This window comes from Ictalurus furcatus, chromosome 7, assembly GCF_023375685.1.
Source record: "Ictalurus furcatus strain D&B chromosome 7, Billie_1.0, whole genome shotgun sequence".
Taxonomy (NCBI): domain Eukaryota; kingdom Metazoa; phylum Chordata; class Actinopteri; order Siluriformes; family Ictaluridae; genus Ictalurus; species Ictalurus furcatus.
In genome coordinates, this window is record NC_071261.1 from 14,181,118 (window position 1) to 14,197,009 (window position 15,892).

The 15,892-nt window shown below is 37.1% G+C and overlaps 1 protein-coding gene and 1 long non-coding RNA gene across 2 annotated transcripts; one reads left to right on the forward strand and one right to left on the reverse strand.

Moving 5' to 3' along the window:
- The first annotated feature begins 354 nt into the window (after positions 1-354).
- On the forward strand, positions 355-2,216 carry LOC128609892 (uncharacterized). Its single transcript, XR_008386296.1, has 2 exons — positions 355-819; positions 1,972-2,216. It is a non-coding gene; the product is annotated as an uncharacterized LOC128609892 (long non-coding RNA).
- A 3,966-nt stretch (positions 2,217-6,182) lies between these two features.
- penkb (proenkephalin b) lies at positions 6,183-9,473 on the reverse strand. Its single transcript, XM_053630097.1, has 3 exons — positions 9,404-9,473; positions 8,547-8,684; positions 6,183-7,395 (listed from the first exon to the last, which is right to left on the reverse strand). Exons 1-3 carry the CDS (start codon positions 9,410-9,412, stop codon positions 6,760-6,762), a joined length of 783 nt encoding a protein of 260 aa, XP_053486072.1. The 5' UTR covers positions 9,413-9,473; the 3' UTR covers positions 6,183-6,759.
- Between the last annotated feature and the right edge of the window lie 6,419 nt (positions 9,474-15,892).

Genomic DNA, 15,892 nt, shown 5'->3' on the forward strand with positions numbered 1-15,892 from the left:
AGCAGACATCAATCAGACAAGGGCTGTTTGCACCTGATCTGCCTGTTTGTGCTTCTTTAAAAAGAACTGATATCTCTCCCTTTCTTTTCATGTTTAACTGATCCTGTGCAAAAATATGACAGGCTATGGTTACATATAGTTAAATCATCCAATTACCAACATTTTTATCTTAATTACAAATCCTCATTTTCATAACTGTAGGCTACATTAAAATCACCTACCAGTCTAAGTTAGCAGTTTGATCATTGCTAGCCCTCCTCTGAACTGAAGTAGCTGAGCTAGCTAATTGATTTCAAACTGCTAAATGTTAACTTGATGTTGTTTAATAAAAGGAAAGTAACCGGAACCACGCTTGTATTGCCTCATTTATATGTGCCGTCCTAACATTACAGGTAGGCTATTGGAGCCTTATTAACTCACACAGCATCTCATAAAAGTTATTCAGCAAACAAAGCTGATGCTAAACCGTAAAAACTTACTTCAAATGTGATGTTTTCTTATTCTATGGTATCCTGCAACAATATTCTTTCATCCTAGGCTGGTCCTTGATTTGAAAACTGCACATGCTGCCGGTGAACGTCAAAAAAAAAAAAAACCCTCTTCTTTCGACAAGAGGTGAAATGATGCGTCAGTCAGCATCAGCAACTACAAGTAGCGAATAAAATGTTGAAGTGGCACTTGGGGTGGCCAATCGGATGCCAGGGGTGTCTAGTGCCACTCTGTACACTTCTCTGGCTCCGCCTGCTGATAATGATTTAGTAAGCTACGCAACAAAGCTGTTTACTAATCTAGCATGTTTTCTGGGTGAAAACAGAAGAGGTATGAATAGTTTACAGTTTATCATCAGAGAAAAATATTATAAATTACAAGAACCAAAAGTTGACAAGGTTTTGCTGTGTGCCTCTCAGTTTCAACCTGACTGTAAAATGCAGTGTGTTACATCTATAATGTGTTCAAACGGCATCTTAGAATACATCACATTCATAAAATGAGATTTTAACTGATTATTAATGTCATTTTGATGATATTTTGACTATCGATATCTTAACATACTCTATTTGACCATTTTTTGTTAACTGGGATAATGATAGAATGATAGAACATTTGTAACACACTATTAAACTTTCTTGGTTTTTCCTTAAGGGTATGAAAACCTTTGTTCGCAAGCGTATTCATTATTTAAAGTAAGTTATTTAAGTTAAATGAATAAAATAAACTAAATTGTTGTAAGTTGTTGAAGTTTTCCTCAAAATGAAAAAAAATACTAATCATAAATGTAAAAAAAAAGAACAAATTACTCCAATTGAGAAAAATTATACAGAGACTCATTTATTAAATGAAAATGTTTTCATAGGCGATATTTTTGTGGGTTTTTGGATTTTGTTACATCAGTACAATATCTTTAAAAAAAAAAAAACATTCTAAAAGCTGAGGTTCTGCTGAAAGGAGGGATACCAAACACTTGAGTTAAAAACATTTTTAAGCTGGTATATGGTATATTACAAAATATTCAAAAAATATCCTACTTAACTCCAGAGGGTTAAGTAAGTTAAAAATACATGGTCTAGGGTTAATACAGAGAGATTTCCTTTTGGGCGAAGAAGGTGCAGCTAATTCCAAGTGACCCATGTTGACAGGTGGCTCAAGAGCAGTTGCATGTAACCGTTCAGGATGTGGCAAATGCAATTTTTTTAACAGACAGTAAACACACTGGACCGAAATCTGTGGTCAGAAACCTGTCCGTTTCAGGCCATGTTTTATTTGAATTATTCTTTTAACTACAAACCAAGTTGAAAACTAAAAAAAGTGAGTCTCATATTTAAAATAATCCAACAGGTTAAAAGATGGTTAAGAGATTGGTTTAAAATAGGTAGGGCAAATGAAATGTATGGCAGCTTGAGAAAACCCTTCACATGGTCATATTTGTACATTTTCTACTATATGCAATGCTAACACTTCAGGTTTTGGTAGGTTGGCTCAACGATTAAGGCTCTGGGTTATTGAAAAGAAGGTTGAAGTTCAAGCCCCAGCACCACCAATCTTCCATTGTTGGGCCCTTGAGCAAGGTCCTTAACCATATCTGCTCCAGGAGTACCTTATCATGGCTGACACTGTGCTCTGACCCCTACTTCCTAACAAGCTGGGGTATACAAAAAAAAGAGAGTTTTGCTGTAATGTATATGTGGCAAATAAAGTCTTCTTTTTCTTTTCCTGAACTGAAATATGCTTTCCATTTGCATGCATCTCAACCCGAAGCAATGTTAAAAATCTGATTAACTCCAAAAGTGAAAATGGAGAAAAATCACATTTAAAAATTAAACTCAGAATACGCTGACAGACACCCCAGCTACCTTTACATTTATAACCCAATCTACTTATAGGGAAAAAACAACACTGTCAGATTTCTAGAATTATTGCTTTACAATGGGAAATGAATTGTCACATTGATTATCAGCATCTACATCAGTCTCTGTCTCATTACCTGAGGTAAATTTCACTCACAATTTGATCACTGTTTGTTCTAACATTTGGTGGGGAAATAACCGCTGATTAATTCAGTCCTGTTTCTTTATATTAATGTATTTTATTAGGTCATTTAGACATTTTAAAACTTTGTCTGCTGTCAGTTTTGGAATGCCAACACCTTCACAACTTAAAATTTGTGGGGGGGTTTTGTCTTAATGTTTAAAAGTACAGCCACATATTATTGCTCACCAAAAATTTTGTTTTACTTATAAATAAATAATGAAGAATGTGTATATACTGGTGTATGCAGTAGCTTTGGCTGCCTTCCCCAAATTGCATACAATACCTTCCACTAATATTGGCACACTTGGTAAATAAGAGCAAAGAAGGCTGTGAAAAATTGTCTTTATTGTTTAACCTTTTGATCTTTAGTTAAAAAAAAATCAACTCGACTCAAAAAGTCTCGACTCCAGGGGGTTAAAAAACAAAGATCAAGTCTGAAATTTTGGTGTACTTATACAGTGGCAAATATTAATAAACGAAATAAACTATACACAGCACACTAAGACACAACAAACAGAGTCATCTGTTGATGTACTAGTGTACTGTTAGCCACACACTGATAAAACCTAAGACTTTTTAAAATGGATAAGTTTTAGATAGAGGACATAGTCTCTTAGCTAAGAAAGCTCAATAGACCATAGTTCTCATTCGAAACTTCTTGAACTGCTGCAAGGTCCCCAAGATGCTTAGAAGAACTTATTAGTCCATTTCTTTATAAAACTGTCATCCCATTCATGGTGTCTTCCCACCTCCTTCCAAGTGTTATGCAGAGCCACTATGTCACAGACCAGGATAAAGTGGTTTATATTAATTCATTCATATTTATTTATGTATTTATTTATTTATTCCTCTTCAGTAACTGCTTTATTGTGGTATATAAAATGAAAAACAAAAGTCTTTCTTTGTGTTTAATACATAAGTTCACTTAGGTACAGTGCTGTGCAAAGTTCTTATGCACTCAAATGTTTTTTAATACTAATTTTTATCTTAAATGTTTATTTTGTGTTATTGAGTCAGTAAAAAAAAAATGTAGATTTCGAAACATTATTTTTCCAACAAAAATGTTAAGAAAATGTCAGTAAAGAAAGCAACATCACAGACCACTTTTCATAAAAAAAAACATAATGAAGGCCATCAGCTTGTGATGACAGTCCCCATAAAAACTGTGACAGATTCTCAAAGATACTCACCAGCCAATTTCCTTAGAATACTGCATAAAGTGTATTTATACCAAAAAAGCGTTGTTATACCAAATATTACTATTTTAATAATTCTTATTACAGTTTACTGCTCTTCAAAATTTATTTTTTTTAGTGTATCAAACTTTTATTTCTTTACATGTGTCTAAGGCTTTTACACAGTACTATTTGCTGCCTTTAAATTGCAAAAGGAAAAGGGCTGTAAAGTTGCTGGATGAGCCATGCAAATTAGACCATGTCAGTGTTGTGACATACTGTTATGTGTAAGGGCATACAAAGTCCTTGGGTGACATTACTAAAAGTACTATTATTTATGATAACAGCAACCAAAGGTGACCAATTTATAACTCAGTTATTATTCCCTGTGTATAGGCTATAACATGAGCATTTCAATTCACTTGGATAATGTCTTTAAATGTCCTTATTCAGAAAGGTCAGTATGCATCATAAAGTCTAAGATAGCAACAGAGATAAGGATATCGGTTATTGGTTACAGGATACATAGGTTATATATACAGAGAGAGAGAGAGAGAGAGAGAGAGAGAGAGAAATAAGGCAAATTGGCATATTAATTTGATATATTAATTAAAGATGCAGTCTGGGTAGTGTATAGAAACCACCACCTCTTGTTACCTATTTGTAAGCCACAACATACTCAAGACATACTCAAGACACACTCAAGATAAACTAAAATTTTTTGGGAGGTGTTGCAGGTTAAATATATGAGGTATATACATGTGATGCCAAGCCTTATCCTAGAGTACTGTCATAACTGAACTTCCAGGGATCAGTACTAAGGACAAGATAAGCTCTGACAAGATAAGTGAGCCACACATTAACAAGTACCACTAGTGTGGTACGTGGCATCCCATACACCTTTCCTAAGGACAATGTTGAAGAGAAGGGCAAGCAAAATCGTTAGAGATTGACAGATGCTAACCCTCTCTGTTATCTCTTTCAGAAGGTGTGAGCATAAGAACAATGAGCAGGTGAAAACTACTGGTGTCCTGTTCTAAGAGAGTCCTGGACAGACATTATATAAGCTATTATTCTGGGGTGGCCTCCTGTATATACCTATGTACAGTAATTGGTGAATTAATTGTATTAGCAACCCCAGGAAAGTCACATACAAACCTTGGGGTACCTGCAGATGGATCATCTGATTAAATATTGTAATCAGACTGTGAAGCAATATCTAAGCAATTACTATGAAGCAATATTTCACAGGTCGGATGCCAAAGGTACATACACTGGGATTTTTTTTTTTTACCATTCTCTATATTATCACAGAATGGATCAGCCCAGTGAACTATGACATCAGCCTACTATAGAGGTGAGCAGGCTATCATATAAGCATGCTCTAGAAGTGGATTGAACTGTTACCTTCTCACTCTGCCTTTTCACTTCAGTTAACTATATTGCCTTACAAATAAGTAGGCCTTGGCCCAGAGCTCTTGGCCCTTAGCTCTCAGTTGAAGATTTGATTTTTTTTGTCCATAGCATTTGATGAAAATAACACCTTGCCAACTGTTAAGCATGGGGTGATTCTATTATACTAGGGTTGTGTGGCAGCCAGTGTCACAGGATACATTGCACAGGCAGATGAAAGAATGGATTTTAGTATATAACAATCAAGAAACTGAAGCTCAAAAGAAATGGCTTCTACAAGAAGACAATGGTCCAAAACATGTCTCAAAATCTATCATGACCTAATTCAAGGAAATGCAAGGTGAAGCTTTTGAAACGGCCCTCAGTCCGTTGACTTGAGTATAATTGAAATTCTTAAAATCTTAAACATGCTGTGCATGCAAGATGGTCCTAGAATATTTCACAGCTAGAAATGTTCTGCAAAGATTTGTCTTTGAAAATTCATAAAAACAAGAATAGAAAGATTCCTAGCTGGCTACAAAAAGAGCTTGCAAGCTGTGATATCAGGAAAAGGGGGGTGTTAAGGACTGACTTAGTAGGCTATCCATTCCTTTGCAAATGGCACAATTACTATTTTCCCTACTTTTTAAGTTCATCAAATATAAGGTAACTGCATTAACATTTACAGAACTTTGTATTAAAAAAAATAGCTTGCTGTAAAAATGTTTACTTCTTTTATTGAATAAACATCATGTAGCTATATGTAAGAAACCCAGCTGCCCTTTAGACCATTACAATGATGTGATGTATTGTTCATTGTTATATTGTTATAAAATGAACAGATAATCAAACACAGAAAACATCATTATTATTAATATCATAATCATAAAGATTTCTATTATTTCTGTCCATCCTAAGGTGCAGATGCTGATCTACTGTGTAGGTTATACATTAATGGGAAAAACATCATCTTGAAGCACTCTGATAAAAGTACTAATTATAGCTACGTAATGGTAGGTTGAAGCACCTCTCAGAGATGCGGCAGGATGTATCTCTGAATCAGTAAATTTAGACTGTTACAAACCAGAGGCATTTTGAAACACAGAGGCATTGTTTTGCAGTTTCGAGCAGTTTATTCAAGCTGCACAGCATATAACAAATTTAAACAGTCAACAGAACAACCCACTATGAGAAACACGGCTGTGTGGGGAAATCCCTCTTTAAAAAAAGACTTTTACACCACTAAGTCTGTTGCGCTGGTAAATTAGAGACATATTCCTGGATCAATCTCTAAGTAAATTTGGTGTAGAGAACTTTATCTGTAATGCTGCCAAGGAAATGGGGAAAAGGAACAAATGAAGGTAGGCCAGACCAGCGTAAGTGATCAAACTTTGATCTGTTGTCTGAATCTGCCACACAGGCTTGCATCTATGAAACATGAATTCCAGTATCCACTATATACTTTTGAAAGTGTTTTTATTTCAAATTCTGAAAATGTTTAGCACTGCAAAGATATTACAAGCAAATTATTCAAATGGTGTCAGCACAAGTGTATTATAAGCATGTAATTTTGTCTGCCGTGATTACAAAGAACCTTTAACAGTTAACAGATGAAGTGTGATAGAACATAAATATCAACAGCTAACCACAATCTGCAAGGACATCAGTATTCCAGGAAACCCCCATATTTCTTGACCATATTTGATGACTTCTCTTGCTCTTCCTCCTCCTGTGCCGAACGTTTAAAGACACCTCTATAAAATCTAGGCTCCTCCCCCCAATTTGGCCTGCCCACCCGCCGCATAAACCCACCATAGCGTTTCTGTAGCGGCTTTGCCCCACCCCCGGAGTCATAACCCCTTCTCATGAAGCCACCATAGCGCTTTACCATGCCCTCTAACTCATCAACCTCTCCCTTTGCATTAAGGATGTCCTTCGTTGCAGGCCCTTCCCTCTCTGCATCATCATCAACCAGATTGGCCAGCATTTCCATGTCGCTCTTAGACAGGATTTCTCTGCCTTGGTCTATGTCATCTGGCTGCGGCCCATAAACCTCTGCCGCTTTTTTCATGAAGCCCCCGTACCGTTTCATGAAGCCTCCATAACGCTTCATGAAACCACCGTATCGCTTCATGAAGCCGCCATATTTTTTCTCCTCATGGTGTTGTTGGGGTAGGCTATAGGTTTCTATGGATGCTTGGCCTGCTTCAGGAGTGCTTTCAGTTGTCTGCAGGAAATCTTGACATGTAGCCCAAGAGCCACCAGTGGAAAGATGACCTTCACATTGCAACACGCATTCCTGACAAAACACATAAATATGGTCTATGAGATACATACCACCTGCAGTCTTTGGTCTTACAAATGCATGTATATACCAACACTATCTGACTCTGGCATAATTAGACACATCAGTGTTGATGGTTGTTTCTTACCAACATCAGAGTCAATATTAGACATGACTAACTGCATTCTATTTTATGTAGCAGTGTGCCATGTGTAATGAGTAAGCGTGTGCGGGTGGGAGGCAGAGTAAAGCTCTTGACAAACCATATGAATTTTAATGCAGTGAGAATAATTTTAGAAAATCTAACATACAGCCTTTTTTTGCATTGTACTGTCTATTGCGATACATATTAATATAATACGTACACTTGAACTAAAACTCAAATTATAGTGTTTTAACTCCTCTGTTTTTTCATCTGTATTTTGTTTTTGGAAACATGGAGAAAGGCTTTTTCCGCCCTTTCCATTATAATGGGATTACAATGTCAGTTGTTTCCGAAGAGGAAATAGAAGAAATAGAAAGAATGCAACTAAATATTTTTAATATTTTTTGCAACTAAATATTTTAAAATCCAAATACACACACACACACACACACACACACACACACACACACAAACACATACAAAATCTTCTGTCATGAAGCACTCCAAAACAGTTTTAAGGTATCTTTGATCATTACATCATCAAGCACCATGAACTGATTCAGGAAACATGCCATAGCATGAAAATGTTACACAATCTATAAATCACAGACAATATTTCTTTTGTGGCATTAATGGATGTAATATCAATACACATCAGCCTTTTTTTTTTTTTGGATTAACTTTCTAATCTAATTTCTGATAAGAACGCCATGAATCAGAGAATTGCGTTCTCAAACAGAATGATGTATTTCATTGTGGTAAGGGGGAGTACAATACTATAAACAATAGACCTTTTATAGAATTTTAAATACTTGTGCTAAAAATGATATAATATATAACGATATAATCATTATGCTGTGCATATTATTATTATTATTATTATTATTATTATTATTATTATTATTATTATTATTGCTTCCCACCCAGCTGTCTGTGTGTTTGCGTTTTGAGGAGTAAGTATTGCTGTTTTAACGCTATAGAGTAGTGCACACGCACAGACGCAGAGTGTCGACAGACTTACTACAGAGTTGGCGTGTGTTTGTTGCAGGCGCAGGTGCACAGAGCAGTAGGCGCAATCAGAGCCACAGTCCGCGCTCACCATCCGCAGACACGCGCTGGCGAAGAGCGCCCAGCGGAACCGCATCAGCCCCGAGCACGGCTACACCGACACACAGAGACACACAGAGACACACAGACACACAGAGACACAGAGAAAGAGCGAGGGAGGAATCGAAATGTTTGATTACATGTTTAATAGCCTGCATCAGCGATGGGATGTGTTACAGCGTACAGAGAGAGAGTTCGGGGCTTCTTATTGTAATCCACTTAAACACTGATGTTTATTTGATAAAGCTCTCCTATGTGTGTGTGCCATTTAGAGCTGATCTCCGCTACTATAATGTGATGGGAATGTAAACATAGCATGCATGATATAATTTTGATAATAATAATAATAATAATAATAATAATAATAATAATAATAATAATGATGATGATGATGATGACGATGATGATGATGAAATCAAAATTCTAGGAACATATTTACATAAATAAAAGTTTTCTTTAATTCGATAATAGGTTTAAAGAGCGTACTGTGTATTGTATCGTCGCTATAATATCATCAGAAAATATTTCGATATTATTTTGATGCTTAAACCGACAAACAAAAGTTCAACTGAGTCTGCAGGACACATACAGATGTTCAATTATTATTATTATTATTATTATTATTATTATTATTATTATTATTATTTGCTTTAAATATATCACATTTGATAGAAATAGCCTATAATGTGATGAATCGGAATCGGATAAGTAGGTCGCCTCCACGTCTTAATTCCTCATTATAACCCTGGCATGTTTATGAGGTTTACTGACCTTCATCATTGCTTTGTGCGCAGCGTCCGCTTCTGTTGCGCGCCGCCGTCTGATGCCGCCGAAGTGCAGCCACAAGTCTGACTAACTAAGTGAACTGACGGAGAAACAGGGTGACAGACGTAGTAGAGAGAGAGAGAGAGAGAGAGAGAGAGGAGGGTTGGCTTATTGGGCTTTTCCCTCCCAGAACTTGCTTTCCGTGAGAATAAAGTTGCTCTCCACGACTCCAGTGTGCGCGCGCGTCTTTTAACTCCCCCAATCCTCCAGAAAAAGCGCTTTCTGGCGTGAAATGACGCAGACGGAACGAAATGCTATCACATAATGACCCACTTCATCCAACGCGGCTAATTATGCGTAAGTGAAATTGAGAGAAGAGGTCGGTGGAAGGGGTCAGTCAGTGTGGAGGCAGGGGTGCGGGTCATTGTCTCCTAAATCACATCCCAGCGCGAGCTCAATGGACCAAAGCCGTACTTTCCATTTCCATGAGGTCAAGCCACTGCTAGGGGTCTAGCAAAGAAACATGTGCACACACACTTCAACAGGCATACAGGCATGAGGTCGTGTAATTCCTTTGAGGGCAATAAGATGTTTTCAGAAATACAAAGCCACCCACGAACCCAGACATACTGTACCTTATTCAGTTCGGGGCTATCGTGTTTGATGCCAGTCCTTTCACTGGAACTGTGAGCATGATTATGATGCTGCATTCATGCCTTTGTGTAGCATTTCAGCTATAGTGTATCTTTACTCTGGCAGCTATTGACCACTGGCTGCACTCAATAAGATTTATTGATGTCTATGAAACACTCCAACTGGCACTCAACAGGGGTATCCATTCATGTTGGTTCATGAACGGGAGTACTGGAGGATATATATACACACACAAAAACACTACAGCTAAGAGATTTTTTAAGCTTTATCCCTTTCATATTATCTTTCTGTACACCATATTCAAAGTCAATCAGAATATTGCGGAATTTTGTGATTGTTGCAGCAAAAAATGCTTGATTTTGTGGCGGCTTTTTTCAAAAATTTACAATGCAATTTGTGAATTTTTTGTGCTTTTTTGTGGAAAACTACTTGATTTGGCGAAATTGCAATTGCACAAAGTTGTTTTGCATGGTCTTTCGCAGTGATGTTTATCTGTAAATGAAACCTTTTAGCTGTACTTATGTTCAACTCACATGAATCTAAGAGGGCTTTGGCTGAATACGCGTTGTGATAACGTTACACGCCGCATCTTGGCCCAAATCTGCAGAAAATCTGTGGCTCCGGTGTGGTACAGGGGATTTTGTTTTATTTGTCCTTGTCCTGTATAGTACTCGTGTAAAAGTGCTCTCTAGTGCTATGAAAAGTGCTGTGCAAATTAGTCATTGTCATGCAAGTTATTATTTTCTTTGTTATGAATGGAAGGGACCATTGCATTACTCCTACCTCATACCTTGGCATTTAGAGGTTGTTTTTTTTTTTTTTTTTTACATGCATAATAGAATTAAGGACTAATGAATTAGAAGAAAATGTCAAATATGTGTATAAAGTTCTTTAATATTTCTTCAAACATAGTTCTAGAAGCCAAGGTCTAGGTACAGTGGTGTGTAGCTTGGCCCAAATCTGTAGAAAATCTGTGGTAATTTAGAAAAATTGTAAGCTCCTCTGAATATTGTGGAGCACCCAATTACTGGTAGGCTTTTGGCAAGTTTTGTGATTATGAATTTCAAATTTACTACTGCAGCACTGCGACAGAAGAAAATCAGGGCTCAAAAACATCAAAACCAAGGTTACACAGTATTTTCCAAACTGCAACTTTACAGATTTAACTTGCAATTGTAGTAATCTTAGTAATTTGAAGCAATTACAGTGGCAAGAAAAAGTATGTGAACCATTTGGAATTTCATGGTTTTCTGCATAAATTTGTCATAAAATGTGATCTGATCTTCATCTAAGTCAAGGGTATTGACAAATATAATGTGCCTAAAATAATAACACAAAAAAATTCTGATCCCTCATGTCTTTATTGAGAACAACCAAAAAAAACTCCTAGTGCTTGTGGAAAAAGTATGTGAACCCTTGAGTTAATGACCTCAAAAAAGCTTTTTTTTTTTTTTTGCACACCTGGAGTCTCGTTAAGAAAATGAGTTTGGAGGTGTGGACTACAGCTACTTTGACTGATAAAAACCCCTCAAATTTTTGGAGTTTGCTCTGAATTCCAGTTCCCTAAACTCTAGACAAAAGGTCATGTGAAAATTGTAACATCAAAAATGACTCCCCACAATAGCAGACCAGAACTTAACTATATGTAGTGTTACAAGGATGGCAGTCCTATATCCACTCACTGTTCCAGACCACCTTCAAATGTGGTTTGAGTGATCAAATTACAATGCATCTCCGAGACACATTTGACCCTGTTGACACCTGTACTTAACAGTGTCCACTTTCAACTGGATCACACAGGACGCATGTTAATGCCAGGTGTAAACAAGGCCTCAGTGATTTTGAGCATGGCACTGTTGTTAGTGCCAGACAGGCTGGTTGGAGTATTTCAGAAGATGAAAACTGATCCCTTGGGAATTTCTCACACAACAGTCTCTAGAGTTTACACAGCATGGTGTGAAAAAGAAACATCCAGTGAGCTGCAGTTCTGCAGGTAGAAATGCCTTGTTGATGCAAATGGTAAGAGAAGATTGGCCAGGTTGGTTTGAGCTGACATGAACAGGAATCTGAGGCTACATTGGTCACATGCTCACCAAAACTGACAGTTGAAGACGGGAAAAAAGACCAGGCAATGGTTTTCCCATATTCACTTGTCCTGATTAGGTGAGCCTGTGCCCAATATAGCCACTGATTCCTGTTCTTGGCTGACAGGAGTGGAATCTGCTGTGGTCTTCTGCTGTTTAGGGCCCATCTGCCTCAAGGCTTGATGTGTTGAGCATTCTGAGATGCTTTTCTGCTCCCCAATGTTGTAAAGAGTGCTTATTTGAATTACTGTAGACTTCCTGTCAGCCTGAATCAGTCTGGCCATTCTCCTCTGACCTCTCATTTCAACAAGGTGTTACTCTCACCATTCTGTGTAAACTTTAGAGAATGTTGTATGTCAAATCTGAGGAGATCAGCAGTTTCTAAAATACTCAAAACATCCTACATTACACAAACCAGCATGCCACCTTCGAGGTTAGTGAGATTACATTTTTTCCCATTCTGATGTGAACATTAACGGAAGCTCTTGACCCGTATCTGCATGATGTTATGCATTACACTGGTGCCACATGATTGGCTGATTGGATTATTGCATGAGTGAGCAGATGTTCCTATTAAAGTGGCTAGTGCGTGTATGTTTGTCTCTTGTCTTTGCATTGTCCTCCATATGTTAAAGTTGCAGTTGTAAGCTATGTTTCTCCATGTTTCCGATACCTTTAGCTTTTTTAGTTGACACTTTCCTTCTTTGCTGGCTTTGTTATTCTCATTTTTCTAGTGTTTTTCTTGTTTTGACTTCAGTCTGTTTCTAAAAAAAAACAAAAACATAATTTTATGAATTGTATGATTTTTAAAAAATGAATTTTTCTATAATGACTTTGTCTGCTCCTGATCCCTTCTATAGTCTATGAAAAGGATTTTTGGAAAAGCTTCAAATAAAACCCTCTGTTTATATCCTGTCGCCTCTGGCTCCTGTGTGATACAGAGGATTTTTTTTATTTTATTTGTCCTTGTCCTGTATAGTAGTTGTATAAATGTGCTCTCTAGTGCTATGAAAAGTGCTGTGCAAATTAGTAATTGTTATGCAAGTTATTATTTTCTTTGTTATGAATGGAAGGGACCATTGCATTACTCCTACCTCATACCTTGGCCTTTAGAGTTATTTTGACATGCATACTAGAATTAAGGACGAATGAATTAGAAGAAAATGTAAAATATGTGTATAAGGTTCTTTAATATTTCTTCCAACATAATTCTAGAACCCAAGGTCCAGGTACAGTGGTGCGTGAAAGTTTGTGAACCTTTTAGAATTTTACAAATGACACAAAAATATTATACTTGGTCATTTATTTATTAGGGAAAAATATTCAATATTACATATTTGTGAGTGGCAAAAGTATGTGAACCTCTAGGATTAGCAGTTAATTTGAAGGTGAAATTAGAGTCAGGTGTTTTCAATCAGTGGGATGTTTTTATTTAAAGAACAGAGAGCTGTGAAAGTGTGAGCTTCACAATACATGTTTGTGAAGGTGTATCATGGCATGAACAAAGGAAATTTCTGAGGACTTCAGAAAATGAGTTGTTGATGCTCATCAGGCTGGAAAAGGTTACAAATTAATCTCTAAAGGCAGGGTTGCAAGGGGAACGCTACTGTGCTCCAAAAAGAACATTGCTGCACTTCTGCAGTTTGCTAAAGATCACATGGACAATCCAGAAGAATATTTGAAAATTGTTTTGTGTATGGATGAGACCAAACTTTCATTTAATTGAGAAGTCTTATCTTTGTAGAAAGGAAGAAAAACACTGAAAGAAAGGAAAACACTGCATTCCAGCATAAGAACCTTATATCCCATCTGTGAAACATGGTGGTGGTAGTATAATGGGTTTTGCCTGTTTTGTTGCATCAGGTCCAGGACGACTTGTCGTCATTGATGGAACAATGAATTCTGAAGACCAACAAATTCTAAAGGAAAATGTCGTGACATCTGCCTGTGATCTGAATCTCAAGAGAAAGTGGGTCATGCAGCAAGTCAACGACCCTAAGCACACAAGCCATTCTATCAAAGAACGGTTAAAGAAGAATAAAGTTAATCTTTTGTTATGGCCAAGTCAAAGTCCTGACCTTAATCCAGTAGAAATGTTGTGGAAAGACCTGAAGCAAGCAGTTCATTTGAGGAAACCCACCAACATCCCAGAGTTGAAGTTGTTCTGTACTGATGAATGGGCTAAACTTCCTCCAAGCCGATGTGCAGGACTGATCAACAGTTACTGGAAATATTTAGTTGCAGTTTTTTCTGCACAAGGGGGGTCACACCAGATACTGAAAGCAACGGTTCACATACTTTTGTCACTCACAGATATGTAATTTTGGATCATTTTCCTCAATCAATAAATGACCAAGTATGATTTTTTTTTCTCATTTGTTTAATTGAGTTCTGTTTGTCTACTTTTAGAACCTGTGTGAAAATCTGGTGATGTTTTAGTTCATATTTATGCAGAAATATAGAAAATTCACAAGCTTTCAAGCACCACTGTAGGATTAGTGTAGTAGTACATTCTACTCACACAGTAAATAAAAATAATAATTTAATTATAAATAATAATTATGAACAGTATTCCTAGAAATATAGGGCACTTTTAGATAAGCACTTTAAAGGATAAGGACAAATAAAACAATGTACTGCCTTAAACGGTAGCCAGAGTCAACCTGCTATAAGTCTAAATGTTTTGTTGAAGCTGCTTTTCCAAAACACATTTCAGTGTCCTTATTAGGGATCAGAAAACAAGCAGACACAGTCATCAGACAGGCTGAGATCAAAACATCATACAGCAATAATCCCATCTATTTTAAAAAATGACTTTTGGGTTCTGACTGATCTATATGCTCATCTTCCTGTCAGCACCAAATGCCCAGATGGGGTTGGTGCCTAGCATTGATAAAGGATCCCTTTGGAAGAGGGTGACATGAAGGACATTCTGTGACATTATCTGAGGGTGTAAGTGTGACTCACAAGGGAGGAGAAAAATACAGGAAGGCACCAAGATAGCTGAACAGCTTTTGCCATCAATCCATGTCCAACCAGATGAACTGAATGACTTGATATACAATAGTTATGTTTTTCCCCCCCTAGATTTGCCCAGTAACTGAAGGCAGGTGCCTTTCAACCCTGTGAGCTTGGATATAAACACTGTCTATCACATATGCGTATTTACTGGCCAGTTACTGAATATTGTATTTGAGATCTAGTAATGGTGGATTCTCTTTCTGGCAACCCTTTCCATTCTCTCATGGACCTTACTATGTTACTCTGCAGTTCATGTTGATAGTGTAGATCTACTCAGTGGGGCTGAGGTCAGGTCTCTGTGCAGGCCACAGAATTCTTCGACCCCAGCTTTGGCAAACTATGTTTTTATAGACCTCGCTTTGTGCACAGGGATACTGTCAGGCTGGAACAGATTTAAGCCCCTTAGTTCAAGTGAAGGGAAATCTTAATGCTACAGTGCACAAAGACATCCGACACAATTGTGTGTTTCCAACTTTGTGGTAACAGTTTATGGAACATATACAGCGGTACTTGACAGTTTGTGAACCCTTTCAAATTTTAGTTATTTCTGCATAAACATGACCTAAAACATCATCAGATTTTCACACAAGTCCTAAAAGTAGACAAAGAGAGCCCAATTAAACAAATGAGACAAAAATATTACACTTGGTCATTTCTTTATTTATTGAGGAAAATGATCCGGTGTTACATATCTGTGACCGGCAAAAGTATGTGAACCTAACATGTAAGATTAGCA

Bases quoted from the DNA above. Each gene is read 5' to 3' on its own strand.
- penkb (XM_053630097.1), bottom strand. The intron at 7,396-8,546 runs GTAAGTCTGTCG...GTGTTTTGTCAG, and splicing joins AAACACACGCCAACTCTGTA to GAATGCGTGTTGCAATGTGA.